General features: G+C 39.8%; 1 protein-coding gene across 1 annotated transcript; it reads right to left on the reverse strand.

The window, feature by feature from the left end:
- On the reverse strand, positions 1–27,608 carry map3k20a (mitogen-activated protein kinase kinase kinase 20a). The gene is made up of 20 exons (XM_085249810.1): positions 27,480–27,608; positions 25,829–26,018; positions 23,566–23,653; positions 20,073–20,174; positions 18,461–18,526; positions 18,342–18,370; positions 17,250–17,387; positions 13,331–13,417; positions 12,329–12,403; positions 12,146–12,252; positions 10,002–10,137; positions 4,213–4,257; positions 4,088–4,118; positions 3,841–3,980; positions 3,672–3,734; positions 3,495–3,584; positions 1,525–1,641; positions 1,311–1,385; positions 1,059–1,209; positions 1–963 (listed from the first exon to the last, which is right to left on the reverse strand). The coding sequence occupies exons 2-20, from the start codon at positions 25,985–25,987 to the stop codon at positions 248–250; spliced, it is 2,415 nt and encodes an 804-aa protein (XP_085105936.1). The 5' UTR covers positions 25,988–26,018; positions 27,480–27,608; the 3' UTR covers positions 1–247.
- Positions 27,609–27,907: the final 299 nt, after the last annotated feature.

Consider the following 27,907-nt stretch of genomic DNA (forward strand, 5'->3'; position numbering starts at 1 on the left):
TGTAGTTTAAATTTAAATCTTTATTTTTAGGATTGATAAATAGCATCATATTTTCAATGCGAACCACAGTTTTGAATGTCATCTGCAAAAATCACAGACTACACTGTCGTTTTTAAAAATACGTGAACAAATAAGCTCATTTTTTTAAAATACAAATCCCAGTTACTAATTATGTCATGTGAGCAGACATAATCCATGTGTAAAACCTTTTCAGTGTGTAACATGTTCAGTTCTTGTGTGGCCTACATTAAGTTCTTCCACCACCACCGCGCCCTCCCCTGCCCCCCCTCCTCGGTCGACCTCTGACTTGTTTATTGTCCTGCCGTGGTAATCTCTTATGACGCTCCACTTTGATCCACCCTCCGTCACTGCTTTGGCCCCCCTCCTTTTCCTCACTGGCATTTTGTGTCACAGACAATAAACCCGGTATCGATGGTGTGCGGCTCTGTGGTCTGGCACTGTAATTGTTGGACGGCGGTCTCCATGGATGTCGGGGGGTTTTGCCACCTTTATTATGAGCATGTCCACCTCTACCACTACTCTCTGTATGACCCCAACCCTGCACCCCACCCACAGTAAATGTATTGCCCGTGTTGCTATTTCTGCGATAGTTATGCACTGCCCCTGCACTGAGCGGGCGCTCTCTGTCTGAGGTGCTCTCTGACGTAGTGCTGGAGGGACTGCTGCCCTTTGACCCCAGATAGAGCGTTGAGAGTTTGGCCGACAGGCTGGCAGTTGGCGAGGAGCTGCGTGAGTCGGCCCAGTGAGAAGAGTTGACGCGGTTTGGAGAGCGGCGCACAGCTGCAGCATAAGAAGACACATGTCTTTCATGTGCAGACAGGAACTGAGGCAGAGTGCGAGCATCAGAGCTCGTGAAGGCAGTGTGAGCAGCAGTCGTCGGCTGGGATTTCTGGGCTATCATCTGCTTCAGTCTTACATTGTACATCCACTTTGGATCAATATCTAAAACAGAAAACACGTACCTCATATACACCTCCTATATGAAGAATTTTTTTTTTCCGCTAAAAAAACGATATGAATAAATAATAAATATTTACCGCGGTTTGATCTGTCCTTGAGGTTCCAGTCTGTGCTAGCTGGGGCTGTTTCAATGACGAGCTCCACAGTCTTGATCTCGTCTCGTCCACCATTGACGCTCCATGTCATCGAGCAGCTGTGTCTGGTGGACTTGGGAGACTTGACATCATTCTGAAGTGAAAGTAGTGATATTTAATGTATGTTGTTAAACATGATTGTGCGTGACTGCCTGTGTGATGCATTTTCAAACTGCAGCTGCTAAAATGACCCACCTCATAATTGACGGTATAGTCCACTCTCTGGTTCTCCTGTAGCCCAGTGACCCATTTGTCCATCACAAAAGGTGGCTGCATTGAAAAACATTATTTTGTTTGAAAAAAACAAAAAATAGACAATTGCAACCACCACAATACGTCAGGTTAAAATGCACCAATCAAAACATTTAAAGCAATTAGATGTGTTACAGAAATGCGTTTCTGACGGCACCTTAGTCATCCGCAGGATTTCAACGTCTTGTCTGTTGGCGTTAAAGATGACATCTTTGATGTAGGTTATAGCGACTTCATCGCCGTCGAGTTCCATGTACATTTTCCATTTGCAGTCCTTGAAATAAAATAATTGCCGGTCAGATAATGTAGGTCTCAGCGACAATAGATGTAAAAGTTTTTAATTTCACTCATCTGTGTGGAGAACTTGGTAAATCTTGTATATAAACCAACAGCACAACCTACAGGTAGTTGAATGACAGTGGCCAGAAAGCCTCACATTGTGGGTGAAGACAGATAAGTATGAAATAAAACTTTTAAAATAAACTGCTAGCAGACCAAAGGGGAGAAAAGACAGAGTATACATGTAAAATGCAGTTTGCATGTAATGTCTACAGCAATGCAAACCTAAGTTAAAAGACTGATCTTTATGGAATTAGGTTCTCTACATAAATATACCTCAAATTCGGCACATTTCATTAAATTACTCTAACAGAGAAACGGAAACAAAAATCAGCAGCAAATATTTTCATGCCGCTATTCTAAATTCCAAACATTTAGGCCTTTTCAGAATCCAGGATTAATTTTTTGGAGCAGGAAACTGTCAGATTTTAGTTGATAAAACCTTTTTTTTCTCCTCATGGACTGCTGCAGAGAGACACACATCAAACTGGGGAGGCACAAATCGAAGCGGTCCCCAGCCCTCTTCTTCTGCATACTGAATGCTGACGACGCACGTAATGATTTCGCCAATCCCTAAAAGCTGCCAGGAAGCTACAGGTCACTGCTTAACCACACAGGGTTCATGGCACAGGCCAATCCATTGTGTAGTGATCACAGAGAAAGACATCAGAGGAGTGGCACTAACACACTCGTCTGAGGAGCCTTCGCCCTCTCCTTCATCGTCCCCGGGGGCTGGAAATGACTCAAAGGGGGAAGCTTGAGCAAGCCTCTGGCTCAGAAACACACCAGTGGCCCAACGCTGGCCTGGTGTCGGGCCTGGACGGTCGCACCGGGGCTCCCAGGTCTATGCTAGTCTAATCACTCCAGCAGAAACAATGTCTGGTAATGATGCCTAGGACCCGAGTGCGTCTAATGACAACTCATACATAATTCAGCACCTTTCACTTGGCTGCACGGTGATATCCTCATTAGTAGGGGACCCTCAGTGGCTGTCAGATGGTGGCCGCACAATCGCAGGCCCTCATTTTGTCTTTGAGAAGTGCAGCTGCTTCCATGACATCGCCAGCAAAGAGGGGCGAAGAAAAAAATGCAGTGCGGGTTTGTTTTATTTAGTGCAAAAAACCTTCCAGTTTGTAAAAACAAGGCTGACACGGAACCTGACACCAGGCAGGGGAAAATAATTAGCTCTCATTTTCTCAGCCTCCTGTTTCCTTCTCCCTGCTGTGTTTTCTACCCACTAAACCACCACATGTCAGAAGAAATGGGAGGCAATTAGCAGGCTCGTTTCAGCCCTGCCGAACACACTGAAAGAGGACTATTTATGATGGGACAATGAACAGCTGAAAGATTAAATAACGTTTGCCTTTTAAAAGAAAATGACTTCTGGCTAAATGGGCTATTTTTGATTAAATTCAAACAGCAAGTGAAGAGCCACCCTTTCTCCACAGTTTGAGACCCTAACAAAGGGCTGTGAGCAAGTCGAGGTGGATGTGGTACATGGCTGAGCCTGAAATGTTTATTTGTCTGGTTTAATACATGTCTAGTGATGCCTTGAATGGTCAGCATAACAGCCGCCATCACGAATCCTCAGAACAAACAGCTTCAGTTGTAGTGGGCCGATTCAATCGCATGTCTCTATATCTCCTTAGAAAGTATCAATTATGCCAAAAATGCTCAAAGCAGAAAACATTTCTTTGTGATATTCTTATTTTTTTGGGTTTCATCGCTTGCTCACAGCTGCAAAATATGTTGGAGTCAGTGTTTGAATGTGTTTTCTGACAGACTTACAGACTTTCCTGTTGCTGGTTTCCAGTGGTACCCAAACACCAGCTCCAGATTTACAGTTTTACTCTGCTCCACCTCCTTTTCTAGTTCATCCTTGGGGAAGAAAACAAAAGCACATAAACATAAGCCCCAAAAGGTGCGTGACAATAAAAATGTAACACGTCTAACAGATGAAGATACCTTCAGCAGTGGCGGGAAGTGGACGAACCCGAGGTAATCATTAGTTAGCTTTTCGATCTCACACTGGAAAAAGAAAAAAATTCCCTTTGAATTCACCGCAGAGCCAAATATCAGAGAGCTCTGCCGATACCCCGTAAAAGTTTTCGGTTAATGGTTAACAGTGTCTTGCCTTAAGGTGCATGACGTGACCTTTGGACTTGACCCCCATGTCCCGCATGTCGGTTTCTGTGAGCAGCAGCAGCCTCCGTCCGGTGATGTGGTTTTCTTTAAACAGATCCGCATAAAGCTGCATGTCACATGCGCTGTCTCCTGGCAAAGACACAACCAAACATTGAAACGAGCGCGGAAAGAATGAAGAATGCGAAACAGAAAACATTTAAGACGATCTGAACTGTTTAGAAAGTAAATGAACAAACCTGCGCCAAATATTTGCTGCATCCAGAAATACTAAAGGAAGAAAATCACGATGTAATCGTTTTAATAGCAATCATGACTGTATCACAATTTAAATGGCTGCAAGTAAAAACACACTGATACCAACCACATGCTCCTCTGTCCAGGTATATATGTCCAACGTGGGGAGCAACTGCGAAGACAAGACAAATTTAATCCAAAGCAACAGAATGTGGTTGGATATAGGCATCATGTGTCCATCTAAAAAAGGCCAGAACTCCAAAGTAAAACTCACAAGACTAGTAAATATTATTAAAATGGAAAATATCCATATTTTTGTCCACATCTTTGAAACCATTACTTTTTCAGTTATTGTGCTTTGTGATTAAGAAGACTGGATGTAGCCATAATGGACTATATCCAACAGAAATGCCCATCTGACTGATCTAATGTGATCTATTTGAATGAAAAAAAAAATCATTTATTGCTCATTAAATGCAATCAGGCAGAAACTTGCCAGCCAAAATAAAGATTTCATCATTGTGATTATGAGACTGGTGTGTAATGACAGAAATAATGCAATGGGAAATTGGAGAAAATACGTCTAAATGAATGAGTAATCCCCCATTCACTGTCTTCTTCCCACGACATCCTGTAACAGCTCGGATTATGAACTAAATGCCAGGCTCAGTCGACAGTCGCTGAGGCTGCTGCCTCATAAAGCCACTCAGCCCTACAGAGCTTTTCCGCCTCCTCCTATAATGCAGTTCAGAAGTAAACAGATTCGGAAACACTAAGCCAATGCCAGAATCCCACTGGAGTGACTTAACATCACTCTTCAAAAGCCACATTGTATCTCACAAATGAGCAGCCATGCTCGTGTGGCACGTCATTGGCAAGTGTGGTTAAATCTAAAAATTTGAAATGGGGGATACAGTCTTTGTGTTTTAAGATTTATATGTGGAACATGCAGGAGAAAAGGACTTTGAGTTGGGTTTAATTCACACAATTGTGCCCCCATGTGGACTAAGTGGATGATGGGTAGTCAGGCCATGGATATACCTATAAAGAAGCATGTAGTTAATGTCTCAACAAAAGATTGAAAAATGGCCACAGGAAAAGCATTTTTTACTTCTTTTTTTTTAAATGAAAACACTAAAAGCCATCCTCTGTTATCATTACGTTTATTAATACTAGCTATAGAAATGTAACTAATATCATTTTAATGGCAAAACGTTTGTTTTATTAGTCACTAATTGTTCAGATGTGGAAAGTAATGAAATCGAGCCAAGGCAGATTAGGAGAAAGTCAAAAGAAAATCATCTGTTAACAGGAAAATAAATCAGATGAAGAAGTTTCACTATTATAATGGAAAATAAAGGAAATAAGAAGTTTTCCCATGGAAAAACACAAAATGCTGATTGTTATGTCTAGTGTAATATGTCTACGAGTTGATGGCACAAGAGGATAGGCAATATTTGTACAGGATTATTAGCTCATGGCAACAAGCTAACAAGCAACAACAGAGGAATACAGAGGATTACATCCTCATGAGACTGACTGATTATAACAAGCGAAGGGGACAATTTAATGGGCTATGCTCAAGGAAGCATGTCCTTCCCCCACAAGAGGCATAATACCTAAGTGAACACTAATGCTAATATGATTTTCTGTACTGTAAAGAGCAGCTCTTGAGACGTGATTTTGTGTGGATAAATACAGCGTGGCGTCTATAGAAAGATGTTACTTTGTTAAGCTCTAAAATGTAAATTCTTTGGCTGAAAATTCATGTTTTTTTGGAGGCCTTAGGAAGAAACCTGTTTTCAAAAGTAAAATGAGAGAATGAAGCTGACAGCCACACAGCAAAGTCCCTCTCCTACTGTTTTGAACCTGGGTCACTCAGAGGAAAAAACATGTACTTTCTTATCCTGGTAAGAGACTGTGTCTCAACAACTGCACTCCACCACAACCAGAACAAATTGGCCAATCTTAATGTCAGCAAAATGTCACTTCATCATAAAAGCCTGGCCTTCTCTAGGCAACTGGATCACATGGCTCTTTCTTCACAGCATGGCACTATACATCCAGAACATTAGGCATACGGCAAATTACATCCATAATATCCACAGGTGGAGGGCTTCAAATATGTTCTATAATTGTGACCAAGTTCCCGCGCCATATGTGGTGGAAATACATCATGAACGCAGCTTATAAAGCAGAATAAATGCTCTTTTATGGTGTGACAAAGTAATGATTAATGAAATAATTGTCGAATAATTAATAACGCAACTTAACAAGCTGTTCATATTAGTGCTTTCACAACACCAGTAATATACAGTGGGGGATGTAATTATTTGATCCCCTGCTGAATTTGTAAGTTTGCTCACTTACAAAGAAATGAACAGTTTTTAGTTTATATGGTAGTTTTAGTTTAATGGAGAGAAACTGAATTTCAAACCAAAAATCAATAAATTACATAAAAGTTATAAGCTGATTTGCATATCATTGTCTAAAATAAGTATTTGATTATTAATATCTCATAACATGACTAGCATAACACAAGCATAACATGACTTGGTACCCTGGTGGAAAAACCCGTAACATTTCTTGCAGTTGGTCACCAGGTTTCCACACATCCGGGGAGGGATTTTACAGAAGCTCTCGAAACCCTTAGGTTTTATGGCTGTTGCTTGGGAACTCAACATTTCTGCTGATCAAACTTAAGATTGGCTTGTCTATGTGACTACTTGAGCAGTGGCACCTTGCAAGTACTGCAAGATTCCAATCCATCACAGCGTAGTGTGCTTCCAATAGTGTTCTTGGTGGCTGTCACAACTGCCTTCATATCATTAACAAGCTCCTCCTGTTTTTGGGCTGATCCACCAGCTTTCTCATGATCATCCTCCAGGAGGAAAGACCTCGCATGGAGCTCCAGACTGAGGGCAAGTGATGGTCATTTTATATTTCTTTGCACCAATAATTGTCCCCTTCTCGCCACTTCTTGCTTCTTGCATATGGTCTTATAGGCATTTCCAGACTTCTGCAGGTCTGCAATCTTGTCTCTTTGAAAGCTCTTTGGTCTTGGCCATGGTGGTGGACAGGTGTGCTTTATAGTGTGGTGTGTTTATGTATATAAACAGGTGTGTTTATATACATAACAAGTTGAGATCAGGAGTAGCTGTAATTCATTAATTGATTGATTGTTGTCAGCATGTCAAATGGGCACACACCCAATCTATAGGTGCCAGAATTCTGGGTTGTAGGAGATCAATAATATTTCACTCAATTAGCAGATCAATTTATAATCTTTGTGTAATATGTTTTTTTTCTTTCCATTAAATGAAGCTACCACACAAATTAGAGACTGTTCATTTCTTTGTAAGTGAGAAAATATGCAAATCCAACTGGGTATCAAATAATTATTTCCCCCACTATATTCAGTGAGATCACACTATGTGATGGATGCAGGTGGAACAATACCAAACACTTGAAGGGTTCATTCAGTGTCATCAGACCACAGGAAGTGTCCCATTTCCACTGTCATGTTGACACAGCTCACAGACCTGGAGGAGTTGCTCGACTCACGTGTTGACCTGCATGTTAGAGTGCAGGACAGGCCAGCCAATAAAGCCTCAAGTCTTCTATCACAGACTGCAGACTCACATACTCATTACCAGAGGTTGTGATATGAGAAGACATCTGTGAATTATTAAGACTCCTCAATCACAGACTGAAAGCACGGATTAGTACTTATCTTTAGAGGTAAGAACAGCTGAGAGGCAGGACGATGTCAAAAGCAGGGACACCGTGGGAAAAGACAAGAAAACAGGATAGAAAAGAAGAGACATAGAAGTAAATAACAAAGAAAAAGGTAAATGAGAAAAATCAACAATGTGAACCCTAAAACCCCCAAAAGTTGATTCTGCCCATTTGGACGTAGCATGAACCCTTAATAAAATAATTTAAGAAGCCAAATTTTAAAGTGAAGTTAACAGGACAGCAGAACGACAGAGCACATAGAAAAGAAGCACGTTTAATGCAGTTTATTCAAAGGCTCAACTGACTTGTTAAAGAAATTGTGAGTTGTCTATGTGGGAGAGACAGCTTCCAGGTATCTAACATGTGCATGATTCTGATGCATGGCCATATATAGGTTAAGACAAATGACTAGGTATCATTCACAAAAAACACTGGACCAGGTCTTTATGCTCTTGAGGATACTTGAGGGTGCATTGGAGTTTGCCCAACCAGTCTACATTTGTTTTGTGGACTTGGAGAAGGCATTTGACCGTGTCCCGTTGCTACGGGCCATTTGATCCTTATACAACCGTTGCTAGAGCTTGGTCCGCATAGCCAGCAATAAGTCGGACTCGTTCCCAGTGGGTGTTGGATTCCCTAAAGGACTGCCCTTTGTTACCGATTATGTTCATAATTTTCATAATTTCTAGGCGTAGCCAAGTGGTGGAAGGCTTCCACCTGGGCAGACTCAGAATCTCGTCTCTGCTTTTTGCAGATGATGTGGTTCTGTTGGCTTCATTAAGTGGTGGGCTTCAGTTTGCACTGAAGCAGTTTGCAGCCGAGTGTGAAGCAGTGGTGCTCCGACTGCAGTGAAGCGGATGCTGTACCGGTCTGTCATGGTGAAGAGAGAGCTAAGCATAAAAGTGTAATATTTACCGGTCGAGCTACTCCCCTACCCTCACCTAAGGTCACGAGCGCTGGGTAGTGACTACACGAACATGTTTGCAGATACTGGCCTCCCCCTTTAATTTAGGGTGAAGAGCTCGGCCATCCAGGAGGGGCTCAGAGTAGAGCCACTACTCCTCCACATCAAAAGGAGCCAGATGATCTGGTTCGGGTATCTGACAAGGATGCCTCCTTGGCACCTCCTGGGTGATATGTTCTGGGCATGTCCCAACAAGAAGAGGCCAGGGGGAAGACCCAGGACAAGCTGGAAAGCTTATATCTCTCAGTTGTTCTGGGAACCCCAGACAAGCTGGATCATTTTAACGTTGGTAGGCGATTACTAAGCAACATGATGATATCACAATATACCAAAAATTCAAGGCTTTTGGACATAAATGAAATGTTATCATCATGAAATTATTTAATTATATAAGGCTGTATAAATGCTACAAATGGGTCATCTTGTCCCTCTAGTACAACATTATGATGTTCTAATATAGATGAGAAACTTCAGGGGCCTAAGATGGTAAATGACCTGTACTTGTATGGCTTTACACATCCAGTCATTCACCCATTCACACACTGGTGATGGCAAGCTACATTGTAGCCACAGCCACCCTGGGGCACACTGACAGAGGCGAGGCTGCCGGACACTGGCGCCACCAGGTCCTCTGACCACCACCAGTAGGCAACAGGTGAAGTGTCTTGCCCAAAGACACAACGACCAAGACTGTCCAAGCCGAGGCTCGAACCGGTAACCTTCCAATTACAAGGCGAACTCCCAACTCTTGAGCCACGATCACCCCAGATGTGTGTGCCAATTCTGGCTACTCAGTTGCTGGTGGAGGAGCTGTGGGCTGATAAGATTTTGGTCAGTAATAAAAATGATCATTAGTTGAGCCCTAAATCGTTTTGCATTGGATGTTAGATGCAAAAAAGGCAGAAAAAGGAATAGAATTAAAGCTGTGACTGTCATGTCAGAGGCTGGATGCTTACAATCTAATAGTAATTTTTTATTGTCACGATGCAAATGTTCACAACTCTGTTTCATACTCTTCTACTTTCCTTCTCATTTCAGAATAAGGTTGAGGGGACTTCAGAAGGTAGCTCAGAAAATAAGCCTCTACATGAAAACGCGAACGTGAACAACAGCGCAGAGTCGACGTGCTGCCGCCGAGACCACTTCACAAAGTGATGCGGCTGTCCTGAAGGTGAAGGTGGACCAAAGTGAAGAGGGGATAATGAGGAACTCACCGGACTGTTGGACTGTTCGATGAGTTTGCGCTCCCACATCTTTAGTCGCCGCTCACGCTCCTTCAGCTCTTGCTCTTTAGTGCTCAGGTCTCTCTCCAGCTTCTTAAGTCTCTCAAGTGTAGCTTCAATCTCACACCTTCATCATACAGCAGGAGAAAACTGTTAACATTTAAGGATGGCTGGATTTTTCTTATAAAAACCAAAACCAACATTTTTCTTTTTTTAAACCATGTCTCTTTATTTTCTGGCTTCCCTACAGTCTGCACCACTCAGTCTGAGCTCACTCCTTACATAATTTCCAAAAACAGCTGCCCTGTAGTTTTTAACGAACCTCTGTAAAGCAGTGATCGAACATCCAATGGATCTGGGACTACATTCAGTTAGACTATTCATGACAGCAGGACAAGGTATGTGTTTGAAGGAATAAACGAAGTGGCTCAATAATAATCCAGGTTTTCTTTTTTCTTTTCTTAAATATGTGTATAACTGACAGCAACCACAAACAAAGGATAATATTGTTATGTATGGGAAGTTTTCTGGTTTCCGAGTTCTATTGACAAATCACATTTCAGAAAGACGATTAGGGAACAAAAGAGAAATCCACTGGCAATCTCAATATATCAGTCTGACTTTAGTGAAATTCGTGAGAAGAATCATTCCACTGTTGCTTTTGGTCTTTGAGGGGATTTGTAGAGTGAGAAAAATAAAGAATATAACCACAAAATAAGACAGAGAGTTTTAGGACAGCATCCAGTGACACAACATTAAAATGAATCCAAAATAAAGCCCTGCACTCAGGAGGTGATTACGAGTTACGCCGACACTTTAAATACCAAGTGCAGGACAAAGCATGTTGGGATTTGTTTTGCCCAGCAGGTGGGGCTGCGCAATGTATCGTAGAAAGCCATGCTGAACTTCAGGCCCGCTAAAACTCCCACACTCTTTTTATAAACAAATGCAGCCCAGGCAGGAAGGCCATGACTTACTCCTCCCAGTCCTCCAGTTCCTCCACCCACTTCCTTCACAAATAGTGAGCTCTACGGCCTCCCGCTGTACTGACAGGCCTCTACGTTTGGCATTGCCCTGACCCTTCCTGCTCAGTGAGCATTATAAACAGATAAAAACCTTTTATAGAAAAAAAATACTTAAAACTGAAATAATCAGCGTGTGAATCCTAGCAATGAAGGAATCGACCACGTGTCAGCTTCCAGCCCCACATCTCAGGTGCATACAGTTACATACTGGTATTATCCAGCAGTCACGTTATTGTATTTTTAAGTTATTGTACTTGGAAGGGAGAATGCATTCATTTTTAATTTACACAAGCACTTCAGGTCCATTATGTAAATGTGACAAATGTAACAATACAGCTAAAACAGGAAAGAATATGAACCTTAAAATGAAACTCAAAATCTTTCAATTTAAGTTAAATACTAAGAAGGAAAGAGCCAAAAATAGCATCTATAAAAATAGAACTATTTGGGCTTTTCTTGGTAACACAGATACCTGGGAAGCTAGAAACAGGTACAACAGGTTTCTCAACATCGCTTTTTTACGACTGGAGGTGCCATCTTTCACTTTGAGCCCTCTAATGTTGCCGGATCTAACTTCTTGGGCCAAAACACATTGTCGCTTTCTGTTTTCAAGCAGAGATTTACTTCAACCTGCTCCACCTGCAGATGGCTGCCTGGACACAATAACACCAACACAACTTCTGAGGAAAAAAAACTCCAAGCGCAGACAAGGCCCGGGGAGAGGCAGACAGAGAATAAAGTAACAGCTGAGACTCAGGCTGTGCCGAACACCACCAAACCTCCAGCTGCTCATACAGGCCAATTAAACACTTCTACTTGAAAAAGATGGTGATTATTTTTAGGGTCTTATGGGTAAAGAGAGGAAGTATATCCAGATGGATGATTCTTTGGGGGTTTTTTATGTCTTTATGTAGCTATCAGTGTGATTATTAAAGATCTATATGCATGATCTCAAGTCCTTTTTTGTGTTTCACGGCCCCCGTCAGCTACATTTCCACATCATTCTTTGAAAACAGTCACACATCTCCCTACACTGAGGCAGTATACCGGCGAAAAAAAAGACAGTTATAAATACATTTACTGGGTTTGAAGAATAGCTGATCACATTACCTCCATTCAGCCTTGTTGTGAAGGAAAGAGTTGCACTGTTGAGGAAGCTGGCTGTCATTAGACATGGACTCTAAAGTAGAGAGGATCTGCTTGAACATTGGTCGCTCCTAAATGAACATAAAACCATTAGCAGTGTATATAATTCATATATCTGCTTCATATTTGCATGCTTGTACAACTTACTTTTGGTTCTGTTGCCCAACACTTTTTCATGAGCTCAGCAAAGCTGGAAGGACAGCCACTGGGGATGGTTAGCCTCTAAACCCCACACACACAGGCAGAGGAAAGAACAGCTTTAAAGGAACCTTAATATGCTAACTTAGATAAGAAGCTCAATACCATTCTTGTGTCTGTTAGATTGCCTTTGTCCTAAAGGGTCTCCTGTTTGTCAAGCATTTAATTATTGCTCTATATGAAGGATCACAACTGCCATAATCAAAAAATAAAGATACACATAAATACACCTGTGACCATTTTATTGAGTACACCTGGCATCATTATGTGAATGAGGCCAAGACTCATTCACACTGTATCATTTTCGTCAACTTTCCACCTACTGCCTAATCTCCATCATGCCTTGCTCCCCACAGCAGTTGCCAGGCCTGCATTCAGTCCTGACAAAATATGGCAAAACACCCTGTTATACTGCCAAAATGTTCCACCAATTGCAGCTGATTCAGTGTGTGCACTGCCTGAATACTGTAGGGTACAAGTCGCCGCTGACCTAATGCTTCAGACACCCACCAAAGGAGGGAAAACGCATCTTAAAGGATGCAGCCAACTGTCGCAAACGGGGGTCCCCGAAACCCAGAGGCGCTTAGCTAACCTAGCCAAAAATTAAGCCCAGTAATGATTATTTACGTGTTGATTATTACTAGTTGTTGTTGTTAATACTCTGAATAAAAGTGCGTTTCAGTTTGGCATACATCAAAGTTGAACTTTTTGTTTTTTATAATTTGGAAAAGGGTTATTGATGCAAAGGTAATTAAACACAAGAGGAAATTAAAACAAGTATAACGTTATAAATTAATTAAACCTCTAATATTATTCTGGTGTAATTAGTGGATTATTGATTTATTCGGTAAGTCATTTATTTACTTTTTCATTTATTTATTTAGATATTTTTATATGCCAGTTTCACTTCTCCTTTCAGAATTGCATTCATGTAATCATGCAGTAAAATACCTCATTCTTCTCAACCACAAGCCAGGCCACTTGTAAGCCTTCCAGGCCTTTGAATGGTATCTCACGGGTGAGCATTTCCCAAAGCACCTGTCACAGAAGGTAGAGAGTCAGGTAACAGTGTTGTAAAATTACACAACAGCACACTACATGTGTGAATGTACACATGAGCCGTGATAAGCATGGATCTGCTGCTGTTACCCATCACCACATGGTTGAATTACACAGAAATATCATAAATATATCAATACCCTCTGTTTATATAGCATGTGTATTCATAGCAAAACACTAAAAACATTTATGCATTTCCCTTGAAGACCACACGAAACATTAAAAACATCAAAAAAGAATCACGCATGATTTAAATGCTGTTGGGCCGCTGAAGTACTCCCTTCATAAGTCAGCTTCTTTTCAGCTGGGCTTCACTAGTGTCAGAAATAATCACCTGTGTCAACATCTTAAAAACCACATAATGAAAAGGTGGCGGAGTGCCGCTTTCAAACATCAAAGAGTAAGACTGTATATGTATACCACATTCCTAAATGTATGCTTCTTGACAGCTGTGTCTAATTACACGTATGTATTTGACTACAGAAATCAGATGAACGTGCAGGCGTCTGAGCGAGAAACTCACGGCTGCTGAGGTAATTTTACCAACGGCAGATTGTAAAATCCTACATAGATCCAAGGAAAAATAATTTTAATTAATGCGTTTGCATTTTACCAGAGTGACTCAATCTTTTATAATAGTGAAAGCAACTTTCAAAACCACTTTGGGGCAACCGATAAGCGATTCCATAGTGAAACTACTTCCAAATTACTCTCGACACTAAGTTTCTAAGAGGCTGTAATCCTGCAAAGGTCGTAAATGCTGTTTTTTTTCCACTTAGAGAGAAGAAATGTTCAAATGAAAAGCATCAATGGGACCGGTTGCCTGATTTTGTTTTTTGTTTTTTTCCTCTTGAGAGATTTTAGTGCTATTTGGTCGACTGCGTTCGTTCTATTTGATAAAATCTTATTTTTAGACTGAAATAAAAAGCTTGCCAATCATATGTTTCCTCTAAAAAAAAGATAAAAAAAAAAATAATAACATAAATTGGCTCCAACTTCTTGACCTCAGGCTTTTAGCTGCACTTCCTGGTGAATTATTCACTTCTGTGATCTTTGAAGTACAATAATGAACACCTTTTCAATGGTTTTGATTATATTATTACCACGAGACTGAATGAGAAATAACAGAAATCTAGCAGGCGGTACAAAGCTCCAATGAAATGGCCTTGACCTGCTCTATGAGCCAATAGATTCTTGCTCAACTTTACAGATTTGGAAAAAAAGAAGCAAAAAGAAACTTTCTTCAAAGACTCCTGTTGTGAAGGACCTCTGTTATACGCGTTCACAATGGCATCCTTTAAGCACTGATTCTGCCTAAAGCTGTCATCAGTTTTGATATAGTGTCTAATTATTCATCTCTTTGAAAGAGTGCTGCTATTTGTTATTTTCTTTACATTTACTCTTTATAAAATATAATCATACAGTACATAAATATACGAGGAAAATACCCCTCAGCTTCCTGGTAGACACACCTATGGTATAAATTTCAAAATCCTACGTGGCCTTGATTTTCAGAAAACTTAACCTCTGACCTTGAGGTCAAGGTCACAGAGATTGTAACTCGTTCAAGATTTTTAGTAGATACTACTATGGTATCAATTTGAAGATCCTACATCGCCTCGTTCTTGCATTCACAAGCGTAGGTCTCCACACTGCCCACTGGCCAGTAGTTCACAAAACAAATGGATAAAGCCACTGTGACATCACTCATTAGAGATATCCCAACTTCTTATTGTACTATTCTTAGTTAGCGTATTGTCTGTCTTGTCTTAATGTTGGTTTAAAATGGAGCACTGTAACAAAAAATAATTTCCCCCAGGGATCAATAAAGTATTCTGATTCTGATTCTGATTCTCTGTTAGGCTGACTCCATTTCAGTGTTTTAAAAATGCACGTGTTGAGTGAGAGATGGATTTGAAATAGGTACCAAAAGCAGGCCCAGTATGAAGCACAACCTTCGTCATAATCCTTTTTGACTCAAATGGGGACCAGAATTTAGTAAATTCTTTAACTGGTGAATGAAACCATAAACTCTTTGAGAAAGTGTCTTTTTCCCCCGCCATAGGTCATAAAAGTAAGGAAGAAGTACCGGTAGTTATTTGACCAAAGTCTTCTATGAAATTTCTTTTTGCAACCACAAGCAAGAATGCAGGTTTAAAGTACTTTCTCAATGCCAGAAAGTTGATCCATTTTACCTGGATGCAACGCTGTTGATGTGACAAAACATTATCCAAGTGACTTCATGTGTCTCAGCTGACGGCAAATTCCCCCAACCGTATAAACAGATCCTTATGAAACTGTACTTGCTATAAGGTCGGGGAAATCTGCAGTCAGCTGAAAGAAATGGAAGAAGTCGCTTGGATGAGTGATGAAATGTTTCTTCCACTGAAGAAACATCTGGATGAAGTGAATAAACTTTCTGGAATCAACGCTTCCTCATTTGTTTCACTTTTCAAAAACAGGTCCCTCATGGTAGCTCCTAAAAAGTTTAGTTTGCCAAAATTCGCTCATGTTCAGTAAATTTATCTGTTTGGTCTGTGGTTCTTATAAGAAGCTTATTGCATCTTTCATTATGATACCATTTGGAGTTACCGGTTCCCGGACAAAAACAGGCTTATGATCTAAACTCGTCACAGTGAGAAGAAGTGGCCACATAACAGGTTGAGACAAGCTACAAACACACAGGCAGCATTCAACAAATACAAGAAGGTCACATTAAAAAGACGTAACAACATTACTGCAACAGAAATTGTGTGCGTGCAATGTTAGCGTTACGTTCGGTCTGACGTCTTTCGTGACACATCAAAAGGAATGAGTCAGCTCAGGATTAATAACGACACTACAAACCTCTAGGATCTCTAACAAAATACTTGCGGATAAATGTGTTGCTATTACCCAACCGCTCTTTTCTTGTTAAACCCAGGAAGCTGATTTTAGTGTAGAAGTAAGAAAATTGTCCTCTGAATGACTACGCTGCTCTGTATGGGAGAGGCTAGGTGCTAGGTGAGCAGGACAGGAGGAGAAAGCAGGTCTGTTCAAACAGTCAGAGACTGCAAGTGATAAACTTTAACTGTTAACTCTTAGGATGTTATGTGTTAAGGGAGGGCAAAAGGACACGAACACTAAGACTTTTCTATTAACCTTAGAATAGAGGCGAATAAATGGTAACTATACAGAAAAATGGCACCAGCTCCAGCTTCACGGGGCTTACATTTAAAACGGCAAAACTCAGACCAGAAAGAAGAAAACCAGACAAAACTATTTCATTTTTTTTTTAAACTGAAACATAAAAAATAAAAATCAAAGGGCTAAGATGCCAAACATTTTTGGCACTGAGATAGAAGAAGTATATTATTATGAAATTGTTTAGATGTTTAAAGCGTGCATAACTATATTTATATCATAAACACAACAGGAAACAGATGGTATATTTTGTGTCCAAATGATCTAATTCATACACGATGGTTTTATGACACCCCTAAAGATCTTTATGTTGCCCTGAGGATGAAAAGTAAACATCAGATTTATGAAAATGCAATAAAAAAAAAATCTTCACCCTCAATAGATATAAAGCAAGGACGGGTTATTTATTCAAACAATTAGTCATTAAGGAAAATGTGCTCTGTATAAAGTGATGTAACACTCAAGCATATTTAATTTCACCAGGTTCCATTACATTCAGCATTTTACACTGTACTTATGCAACAACACTACAAGGGAAAATGTACATGTAATTAAATTAGCTGAAATCAGCATTTTCTACCATTTTTGTGTGTGTGTGTTTCAACTCAGGTTCTTTTTTGCCACTTACTACTCCGTAGGAGAAGGTGTCACAGGTCTCAGATACAGGCAGGCTCTGGATCACCTCCGGAGCCATCCAGGGAAACGTACCCACTAAGGACATGTGCGTTGTGTGGGTGACAAACTTAGATGCCCCAAAATCACAGATCTGTAGAAATAACAATAATATTAATGTTTATTTGGGTATCCAGAGTAACCTGTCATTCATAAACCTTGTGTCACACTTAAAATATAGCAATCAATAGCAGCATGCAGATTTAGATTCACCTGCTGCTGATGCAACAAATCTACAGCACTGTAATCATATAATTATTCCTGGAGTCATCGTATGTTTCAGTCACTGTGACGCCACAGGCAAATTAAATGTCTCTATGATACAGAAAAAGCCTCAAAGCACTGACATATATAACATAAGGTTTTGGCAGATTTACAAGTGGATGTACTTTGCAGGACTCTTAAAGCAATCACATACTGTACCAACACAATTACTATCAACTTTGGTTTTGTGTCTATCTATCTAAGTCTTATCAGAGAAGAACTGGTCACCGGTCAGCAGCAGATCAGCAAAGAGGATCTCCTTTCTCTCAATCTCATCCACCTATGGCGAGAAACACCGTAACACTGTCCCTGATTACTTGAACATGCCAAGTTAGTCACTGCCCTCTTGTGTCCGTATACTGCTGAAAATATCAAATGAGGATTTCATGCTTATATTTCTTTTAACACTGAATAGAATGTGAATCCTTAGCTAACAGGGCCATCACATCAAAGAGCAGGTTGAGTTTGTAGAAGTGAGACATGGCACTCCAAGAACCCTGAATTCAAATCTATGCAACAGAGCCACAGCAACAAGGTACAATTTCTCAGTCAGGAAAAGCTGTTAAAACTTAAATTTAAGACAAATTCAACATTGTAAACACTTTTTTTTTCCACCTTATCAAAGTTTGTTTGAATAATGTTTTTGTCCTAAAAAGTGCCTGGAGGTGTTTCAAGGTGGCTGGAAAGGACCAGATTTTATGATTACAGAATTCGGATTATTTCCAATTATTTTATGATCATCTGAGATTAGGTTTCAGTCCATAGGTTATATAAAAAGGCTTACTTTGAGAACTTTCTCTGCAGATAAAACAACTGAAAGAGAAAAAAAAGTCAGTAAATGCAGATGTTTACTTAAAATATTTAAGAAATTAAATTTGGTAAACTCGTGTCGTGGTCAGTTACCATTCCTGGACTTCAGGTCTCTGTGGATCACCTTAACAGGAGCTTCTGAGTGTAAATAGTGCATTCCTGAAGCAGAAATAAAGACAAATTTTCAGAGGAACATTAATAAAAACTCATTTGGAAACTACAATCCTAATAACACGAGCATTGGGACACTGTGTAAAACATAAATAAAAAGGGGAACGCAAAGATATGCAAATCTCATGAAACCATATTTCGATTTTCATGACCTCAGCCAGAACTACATTAACATTAAAACTGCCGTCTTTTTTTAGGTCAAAGGGCATTTAAAATGGACTGAGGCAAAGCGGAAAACTGTTCTGTGGTCAGATAAATCCAAATTTGAAATAAAAAAAATGAATTCATTTTTGAAAAACAAAACTGAAGATGACTAAAGATGAGGAGGAATGTCAGTGCCTCGTCTAAAAACCTACATCTCTGATGGTGTGGTTGTGCACCGCCGTCTATGAAATTGACAGCTTGCACATCTGGACAAGAACCATCAACACTGAAAGGTATATACAGGTTTTAGAGCAACATATGCTCTCACCCAATGACGTCTTGTATATATTAATAGGACAATACTAAAAGGCATACTGCAGCTATTACAACAGTGTGGCTTCATAGAGAAAAGCCCGTTTGCTGAAGTCCACACCTTTCCCCAACTAAAATATCTGCAACATCATGAAATTAAAAAATACGACACGATGAGAGCCAGGACTGTCGAGCAGCTAGAACCTAATATCAGTCAAAAACAGGACAACGCTCCTCTTGGAAAAATCCAGCAGCTGGTCTCCTCAGTCCCCAGATGTTTACAGAGTGTTGTTAAAGAAAGCCAGGACAGTGCAGAGTAGTAAACATGGCTCTGTCCCAACTGTTCTGTGACGTGTTTCTGACATCAAATACAAAATGAGCTAATACTTTCCTTAAAATGGCACATTTTCTGTTTAAACATCCGGTGTTTTCTTTGTTCCATCCTGAATAAAATATGTGTTTATGAGATTTGCAAACCACTGCATTCTGTTTTTATTTACATTTTACACAGCATCACAAATTTTGGGGAAATTGGGTTTGTAGTTGCTCTGATGAGAAGATAATACATGCTTTAAATGACATTGTCATTTAAAGCATGCCTGTTGTATATCAGCAATGAGCAATGAGGCATGGAGCTGCAACCTGCAGCCTTGTTGACTCATTTTCTTTATATTTCCATGAAGGATGACTACACAGCTCAAGCAGATCACTACAAAACTGAACTGCAAGACTGCTGCTAATGCAGTAGATCTATTTACTGTATGGCTGGTTAACATATAACAAGCTAAGAAAAAACTTCTAATATCAGTATTCATTTTACTACTTTGGGTGTTAAATTGTGTGTCTCTTTATTTTTTAATATACCTCATTTTATTCTATAAGCTGCATTTCTAAGAATTGGCCAGAAATTCTATGGAGCTAACTCCGTTGTTTTTTTTAATAACTGTCAAATAAATAAAATGAAATAAAATAAAATTATTTACTACCGTCCTTAAGTAAGAATTAAGCTTTCAAGTTCATCAATCAATCTCACAACATTTCAGCTGTTATTTACTAGTAAGATACATCTGAAGTTTACCTTTGGCGATCTCTGCAGCCCATGTCATGATCTGCCCCATGTCCATCTCCTCACTGACATCACTGGACAGGTAATCATAGAGTGAGCCGCCGCTTGCATATTCTGAGGAAACACGAAAACTTTATACTGCTGCTTAATGAATAAAAATGAATGATGTTACAGTGGTAAAACGAGTTTTACAGCATGCATATGAGTGCAGTATGCGAAAGGGTTATGCAAACACAAATTGGATATTCGGCCACACCACTCATAGAGTGTCTCGCTAGATTGCTACGGCTTGACGCTGTGGGTGAGCACCAGTCGTAACGAGCTCTCTTGTCCCCTCCGGACATGGCTGTTAAATGTCTACAACACAAAGTTGCTCGTGCTCTGTTGTCAAAGGATTCGTGCATTTCTAATGGGCCATTAGAAATGTATGAAACTTGCTAATTATGTGGACTTTTGCAAAATCTCCTTCATAAGACCGCTGACGACACTAAAAGACAACTATGATGAAACAAAGATTGAAACAGGAACACAAACTTTAAGCTTTACTATGTGTAGACAGAGGCAATCTTGTGAAGTAAAGTCCTTCAACAGAGATAAACAAGCACCAGCTAAACAGCAGGGACCCTCCATTTGTGCGCAATAACCCCATCATATCCCAACACAATACTGTAAACACGCACAAGCACCGAGATAGGAACATAATTAACAACCATAAAATACACCGAGGACTTTTATTATTATTATGAGCCAGAGTTTCCTGTTGACCCTTTTTTGTTTGCTTTTTGACTTTGATACAGGAAAAACTGAATGAAAATGGACAAGCAAACTCATGTGTGAGACATCATGCAGCTAGTTCAACTGCGAATACATGTCTCCTTCTGCACTTTGCACCCATCCACATTCCTTAGATAATCTGTGCCAGCTTCAATGTAAAATGCACTTTCAGTTTAGCGTAGTGTCACGGCAGAGTCTTAATCAGTGGAAGGAAAAAAAAAAACGCCTTAAAATGACTGTAACTGGCAAATGTACTTTAACCCTGAAACAATACTCTCCTATAATTCATCAGGTTTATGAAGCCGCTGAGTGACGGCAGTTATTGTTAAACTCCTGCAGGTCAACAGAGACAATCAGGTATCTCAGATAGGTTGTAGATAGTGGCTGCGAGAAAGAGGGAACTGATGCTGTGTGTCAACACAGTCATAACAGAGATGATGAATGTGAGCACGGCAAACGTTTTTTTCCCCTCTATCTGCTGCTAATTAGATTCTGCCTTATTAAATAGAGACCACAACCTACTCCTTGACAACAAAACCTTCCCTTTCGGAGCTCTGTAGTACAACCGATCCTGCAAAGGAGTGGAGTGCACTGATCGTTTTTCCACTAAACTTTGATTTGATTTCTGATTCTTTTGTGCTTTTTCTTTTTTAACACTATTACATAGAAAATGGCAAATGAATAACATTTTACAAAATGTGGTTAGGCCTGATTAGCCTTTTCATAATAATCTTAGTTTTCTTTCTGATGCAGCCAAATATCCGTGTGTGAAAGAGCACCTCTTTAAGAATATCAAAGGTCTTTCTACACTTCTATATGAGAGACACTTAGAACACTTAGATAACGTCTACAGATAAATAATTACACTGAAAGTATGGACTTGGTTTTACATAACTGCGCTACACAAAATAATTTAAGTAATAACATTTTACTGACTCCATAGTGTAGTAGATTACACCTTCACCTAACACACAAAAGATCCCGGTTCAATCCTGGATTTTCATCAGGAAGGAAATCCAGGTCAAAAGTTTTGCCACATCAAACATGCAAAACTACCCGCTGTGGCAATCCCTTGTAAATAAGGGACAGTGGAATGTGGCTAGCAGCAGTTAATGACAGGAAGGTTTTGCATGGTCAAAAGAAATTCGATTTGCATGAAATAATCTAAACTGTTTAAAAAATTTTGCTTTCCTTTCTGATTGCTTTGAGAAAGTCCTCAGTGTCCAGCAGAACTAAGGTAGTAGTAGAAATGAGTGCATGAGAAATCTCTCTTGAGATATTTTTATGGCTCATTTGACACTGGGAAAACATGTACAGAGAGAACAAGATGGGACCCACGATGGAACCCTGAGGTACTCCACAATAAAATGTAGCTTTTAAAGAACAATTGTTTCCGGTGCTGACAATGATGGATCTATCTTTCAGTTGAAGTTGATCAAGAATTTTACTGTTTTATTGTTATCTTTTGTTCATTTAACTACCTCTTGTTCTCTCATATGTCAACAAACTTTAAAAGTGCAATTTTTTTTTTATTACTTTTTGTAAAATATTTTTTATTGTTGTATTATTTTGTTTTTCCTAACTTTCCTTTTATATCATAATATTAGTTGGCCTGGTCTTCAACCATGGCTAAAGATTCAATTTCTTTTCCAGGACAACAAAGATTATCATGAATCGCTCTGACATGTTTTCATTATTAGATATTACAAGCTGCAGAGGAAATGCAACACCCTTGTAAAACATTAGCATAAAGGTAAATACAGAAAACCACAATCTGTTAGCATGTCTCTCTCACTTGTTTGTAACGCCGCACACTTATTAAATAGAGCCATGTTTTATAGAGAGAGAAAAAAAGTGCATTGCATCCCGTGGCTTTACTTTCAAAGCGATTTGAAGTATTTAGTGGAGACTCATGTAAACTACTGCTTTATCGTTTTTCCTCTTCAGAAGAACAAAGATCTTATATTTGATGCCTTATGTTTGTTGTGAGTCAGGGTGTTTCACTCATTCATTCATTGTTTTGTTTTTTTACAGTTTCGTAAACAGATAGTGAGCTGTCAAAGCAAAGACAACATATTAGAAAGATGATGGATGAAGGGAAGAACCAGGATTTCCAAACATGCAGCAGTTCCTGAATCTCATGGGCATTTTTTTTCATAGTAGCACAATGAAACCGAAACTCTAGGTGTCAGTTCACCACTAGAAGCAAAGCGAAGTTTAATCTTTTATATCGAATGAGTAACTACATTACGAGCCTAAAAATAGCATCCTTTCTACCTATACTGAGCGACACCATTAGGCACATTTAACAGTCAAACTCCATATACACCATTCTGCAGTGAAGGTCGAACAATATGTTAGGCACATTTTTGAGCTGGGGCTCGATTTAAACGACTTTTCTGCAGGATTCCCTGATAGATGCGAGCATGATGGGCCCCTTGTTTACAACAGTTCACAGCTACACGAGCATTTGAGGCTTTATTCTTTTCGGTCTTTGACCTAGACAAAAACTGAAAACAGGCTCACACAACTACTGTATGAATGTGTGCACGTCCTGAGGCCTCTGGCATTCACTCACACTTCCATAGAAACTTCTGCTCCATTGAGCAACTGGTGCGAACAGATTTGGCTGCTGCCTTTTCTATCATGATGTTATCTGGTGGCTCTGTTGTATTCTGTTTTTCACTGAGGTTTCTTTGCTGTAAATATGCATCATTATTTATAAACTTACCGGTGACAATTCCATAGTTGGGAGCCTCGACAATCGCGCCGTAAAACTGGATGATGTTGCGGTGGCTGAGGACGCTGAGGATTTCAGCCTGACCAGTGAACACACACAAGGAATTTTCATGAGAATAGAAGAGAAAATAGAAGCCTTATTTGCATTAGAGTTTAAATAAATGAAGTCTGGATCAATAATTTAGTACACACATGATTTCAGTGTGTGTGAAGTAATATTTTATCTTTAAATCACCTTTACCAAAGGTTCATTTAAGTCTCAGGAAATGACAACATTCACACTCTATTCAGCATGTACATAGCAGAATTGCACATACCGTTCATGCACTGAGTATACTTTCCTTATAGCATATTTACTATGCTACAGATAACTACATTCTTTTACGAACAAGCTACATATTTGATTACTACACCTCATGATGACATACCTTGCAGAACCAACTTTCACAGCAATAGCTTAAAATAATCACTTTCTGTATGACTTCATCAGTCTTTCGTATCACCACACTTCTTGACAAATCTGCTGTTGAGGTTTGGACTTTGACTTGGACATTGCAACACCTTCATTCTTTCCTTTGCTGTTGTCCTGTTGCATGGCCCAACTTTATTGACGTTTGACTCTAGAATACTTTGGTATTCAGAGAAGTTCAAGATCAACTCAGTGACTTCAAGGTGCTCATTTCCTGTAGCTGCAAACAAACCTAAAAAATCACCCCTCCCACTACCATGCATGACAGTTGGTATGAGGTGTTCATGCTGATATACTCTATTTCACCGTACACATGTAACATTACCAAACATCTTCTCTGTCAAAAATAGTCCCAGAAGTCTTGTGGTTTGTTCAGATACAATCGTACAAGCCTAAGCTGCGCTACCATGTTCTTTTTAGACAAAAGAAGCTTTCTCCTCATGATCCTTCCAAAAAGCCATATTTGTTCAGACTTTTTTGAATTGTGCTTTCACGAACTTTGAGATTTAACATGCTAACTGTGGTCTGTAAAGTCTGAAATACAGCTCTTGGGTTTTTTGCTTTTTGTCAGAGCACTGCGTAATCTGACTTTGGGGTAATTTCACTGGGACATCTGGTCCTGGAAAGAATGCGGCATATCCCTGAATGCCCCGAACAAGCAAACTGTCAAAACTTCTAACTTTATAGAGTTGATCACACTTGCTGATGATCATTTTGTTACGTGCATTTGGCTGCTGTTTAACCTCTTAATTCCTATGGAATTAATGCTTGGTTATTCAAAGGACTGCACAGAGTCCTGTGAGAACTTTTTTTTCACATGACTGTTATTAACACCAAACCACAAAGTATCCCAAAGTATAAAAGTTAAAATTATGACCTGATAACTGCATAAAATACTTCCTCAAATTGATTATAAAAGCTCCACCACCCTAACCTAGAAATGAGTGCTTGTATAAGATTTACTGCAATCCATTTAGAACCCAGTTAACTTAAAGTGGATGATTGAAGGAGTCACCATTTGTGAATTCATAAAAAAAAGAATTTAATAAAAAGCAGAAGTGAGAACTTGCTGGTTATCCTGATGCCCCAACAGGAAAGGTCAAAGCAGACTTTGACTTTTTCAGACTTTTACAGAACTCAGTGGCATGGCTCTCAAACTCTGACTGGACGCCAATGGTCCTATGGAGTCTTCTGGAGCGTATACAAAGACGTATCAATGCATAATCGTGGCACAGAAAGGTTAATGTGTAACCTCTTTTTTTTTTTTGAATGAACCTGATAAAACGATCTCATTTAATCGCAACCAAACACTATAATTAAAGGAACATCTGGTTCAACGTGCAAGGATTACATTATTATTCCCATTGAACAATCTTCTCCCCAACAGTTGAGTGAAGTTGAATGGATATCTGTGATCTTTTACAATTTCATAAAAGAAACAATGAACAATTTTCTGAACATCCGATCACAGGCCGACACACATAATACGATTTCCCTGAAAAGATTTCAAAGATAATTCTGTTTTGTCTTTAAGACAATAGGCCTGTGCTTTCAAAGACACTTCAGGAGCAGCCTTTGCTGTAATTGGACCAAATACATTCTTTCATTTGGCTATAATGTTTCTTTCGCAGCACACTGCTCAGAGAGGGGGAGTATAATGACCATGAGTGATGGGTACAGAAGTCACCAGATCTCGCTAAATGGGATAGCAATTAAAATGATTACTATGCTGACAATTAAAAATATATATGAAAAAAAAAAAGATCCAGGTAATTAAGATTCTTACCTCATTTTCAATCTTGAGCAGTTTTTTCACCGCCACCTCTTTGTCCTGGGAAATCCACTTGGCCCGGTACACACTTCCAAAGCTGCCGCCACCACAGTTTTCGAAGAAGTGGATGTCATCGAAATTGACTTGCACGAAAGACGAGCTGGGAGACATCATCTCATAATGGCACTCAGTTCCAAGTCAGCTCCTAAAAGAGCGAGGGGAATTACGGGAAAGGAAGGAAGTTGGGTTCACAACAAAATCCTTTGCGGTAAAACAAACTTAATCCATCAAAGCGAAGCTTCACTGTCAAACACCATTTGTGAGTGTGGCTGCAGGTTTGAGGCTGCTTTGCCATCGGTTGATTGAGCATTGCAGGGTGATATCGCTCATTTTAAACTACCACCCCCTGTCTCTTCCACTTTTACACATACAGTCCACCTCATCAGTACCAGTAAGCAATGGACTCAGGGTCCAGACTCTGCTTGTATAAGGACAAAGGCATGTCTGGTATGCTGGGATCATGCAGCTAAAGTCGCAGATTACTCCAGCAGGTTTGGTTCAAGTAGGACAACAAGCTGGGAGATCATACAATTTTGACAATAAAAGCTTCTTTTGTTTCAAGACAAAAACACCTTGAGAGATCCACATATTCTCTTTCTCTATTTAACAGAAAAGATGAGCTCTTCTTGCTTGTGTTGAGGCCAAACATGATGATGTGTGTGTAAGCCAGGGTTAGTGGTATAATGCTTCCAAACCGGACACCACACAGATTTATTATCATATCCTTTTGTTTGTCTGTAGCGACATAAAAGCATCTTGTAAAGAAATAATTCCATCATTACAGGAAATTATAGCATTGCTATTGTTCATAGGTTTCCCATTTACAGCTGAGCAATTACGGCTTTTAAAAGGCTGTTACCTGGGTCCTCATTGGGATTACTATCCATCACAACGGGAAATGCCACCATTGTCACAGAGGGGAGCCATTGCTCTCTGCTGATTTACTTGTATTCATGCTATACTTAGCCTGGCAGCAATTTGCTCAGTGGACCAGCCCCCCAAGTATTGTCTGACCACTCAAGAAGCCAGGGTTACAGGGATACGGGAGTACTCCTGCAGTCATCGCTGGCAGTTTCTCACTTAATAGCAAACACGACTGCAAGCGCCGCAACAATAAGGCCTGACAGCCATATGTCAAACCACAGGTAGTCACTGTAATCTCAACTAAATGATGAATTAATCACTGAGACAGCGAGGTCAGCTTTTGTGTCACTTCTTCACAGCTAAAAGTGTGGTTATATGCAGATGTTACAATCTTAACCAATCTAACCCCTACTCAGTTACTATGCTGTGTATGAGATGCAGATAATACCTGAGTGAGGGTTAACTCACTGCTCAAAACATTCAACAACAACTAGATACAGTATGAGCAACATTAGGAGTAAACTTAAAGCGGTATTACTTTGTTATTATTACATGTTTATAACAGTCTTATATTAATGCACCACGTCACACTCAACAGCCCGCATCAACACATCTGCACGAATGTGTGTTTAATATCAAACAAGACTCGCATTATATTTAATCTGCTGGACAGTGAGCCTATGTCGAAACTGCTCATTGAGACTAATTGGATAACTGGTGAACATTATCGAAACACACATACCGACATTCAGTGTGAAGGCTGGCGCTCCGGAGCGGCTGTTCCTCCACGCAGGTAGCACCGGGCACAAGACAAACTTTGCGAAAGAAAGGATAGTTCCGGGAAATCTCACGTGACGTCGCTTGATTTCCCCGATCCAGTGTGGTTTCACTGGTTGCACAACTTTCAGCCAGCTGAACTGGACAGCATCCAGCTTTTGATACTGATGGCAACAGCTCCCCCTGCTGGACACGAGCACGAACGCCTACATTGTGCGTGGTGATGGATATTACAGTTATTTCTTTCTCATTAACAAGCTCTTACTGGGCAGCTCAGTGGTACACTAAAAACAAAATAGTTGTAATTAATTTGATTCTGTAAAAATGTTTTAAAATGTCTTTTAAAACCGCAATTTCTTTTTTAAACGTGTAAAGTGTAAATAAAAAATAATG

The sequence above is a fragment of the Mchenga conophoros genome, linkage group LG16 (genome assembly GCF_057382185.1).
Source record: "Mchenga conophoros isolate Kocher_MC1m ecotype Shallow Benthic linkage group LG16, M_conophoros_male_GT1.1, whole genome shotgun sequence".
In the NCBI taxonomy this organism is placed as follows: domain Eukaryota; kingdom Metazoa; phylum Chordata; class Actinopteri; order Cichliformes; family Cichlidae; genus Mchenga; species Mchenga conophoros.

Coding starts and splice junctions, on each gene's coding strand:
- map3k20a (XM_085249810.1), bottom strand. CDS start 25,987: ATGATGTCTCCCAGCTCGTCTTTCGTGCAAGTCAATTTCGATGACATC. Junction 12,404..13,330: donor TTGTGGTTGAGAAGAATGAG/GTATTTTACTGC, acceptor TGTGGGGTTTAG/AGGCTAACCATCCCCAGTGG. Junction 964..1,058: donor CAAGGACAGATCAAACCGCG/GTAAATATTTAT, acceptor TTTCTGTTTTAG/ATATTGATCCAAAGTGGATG.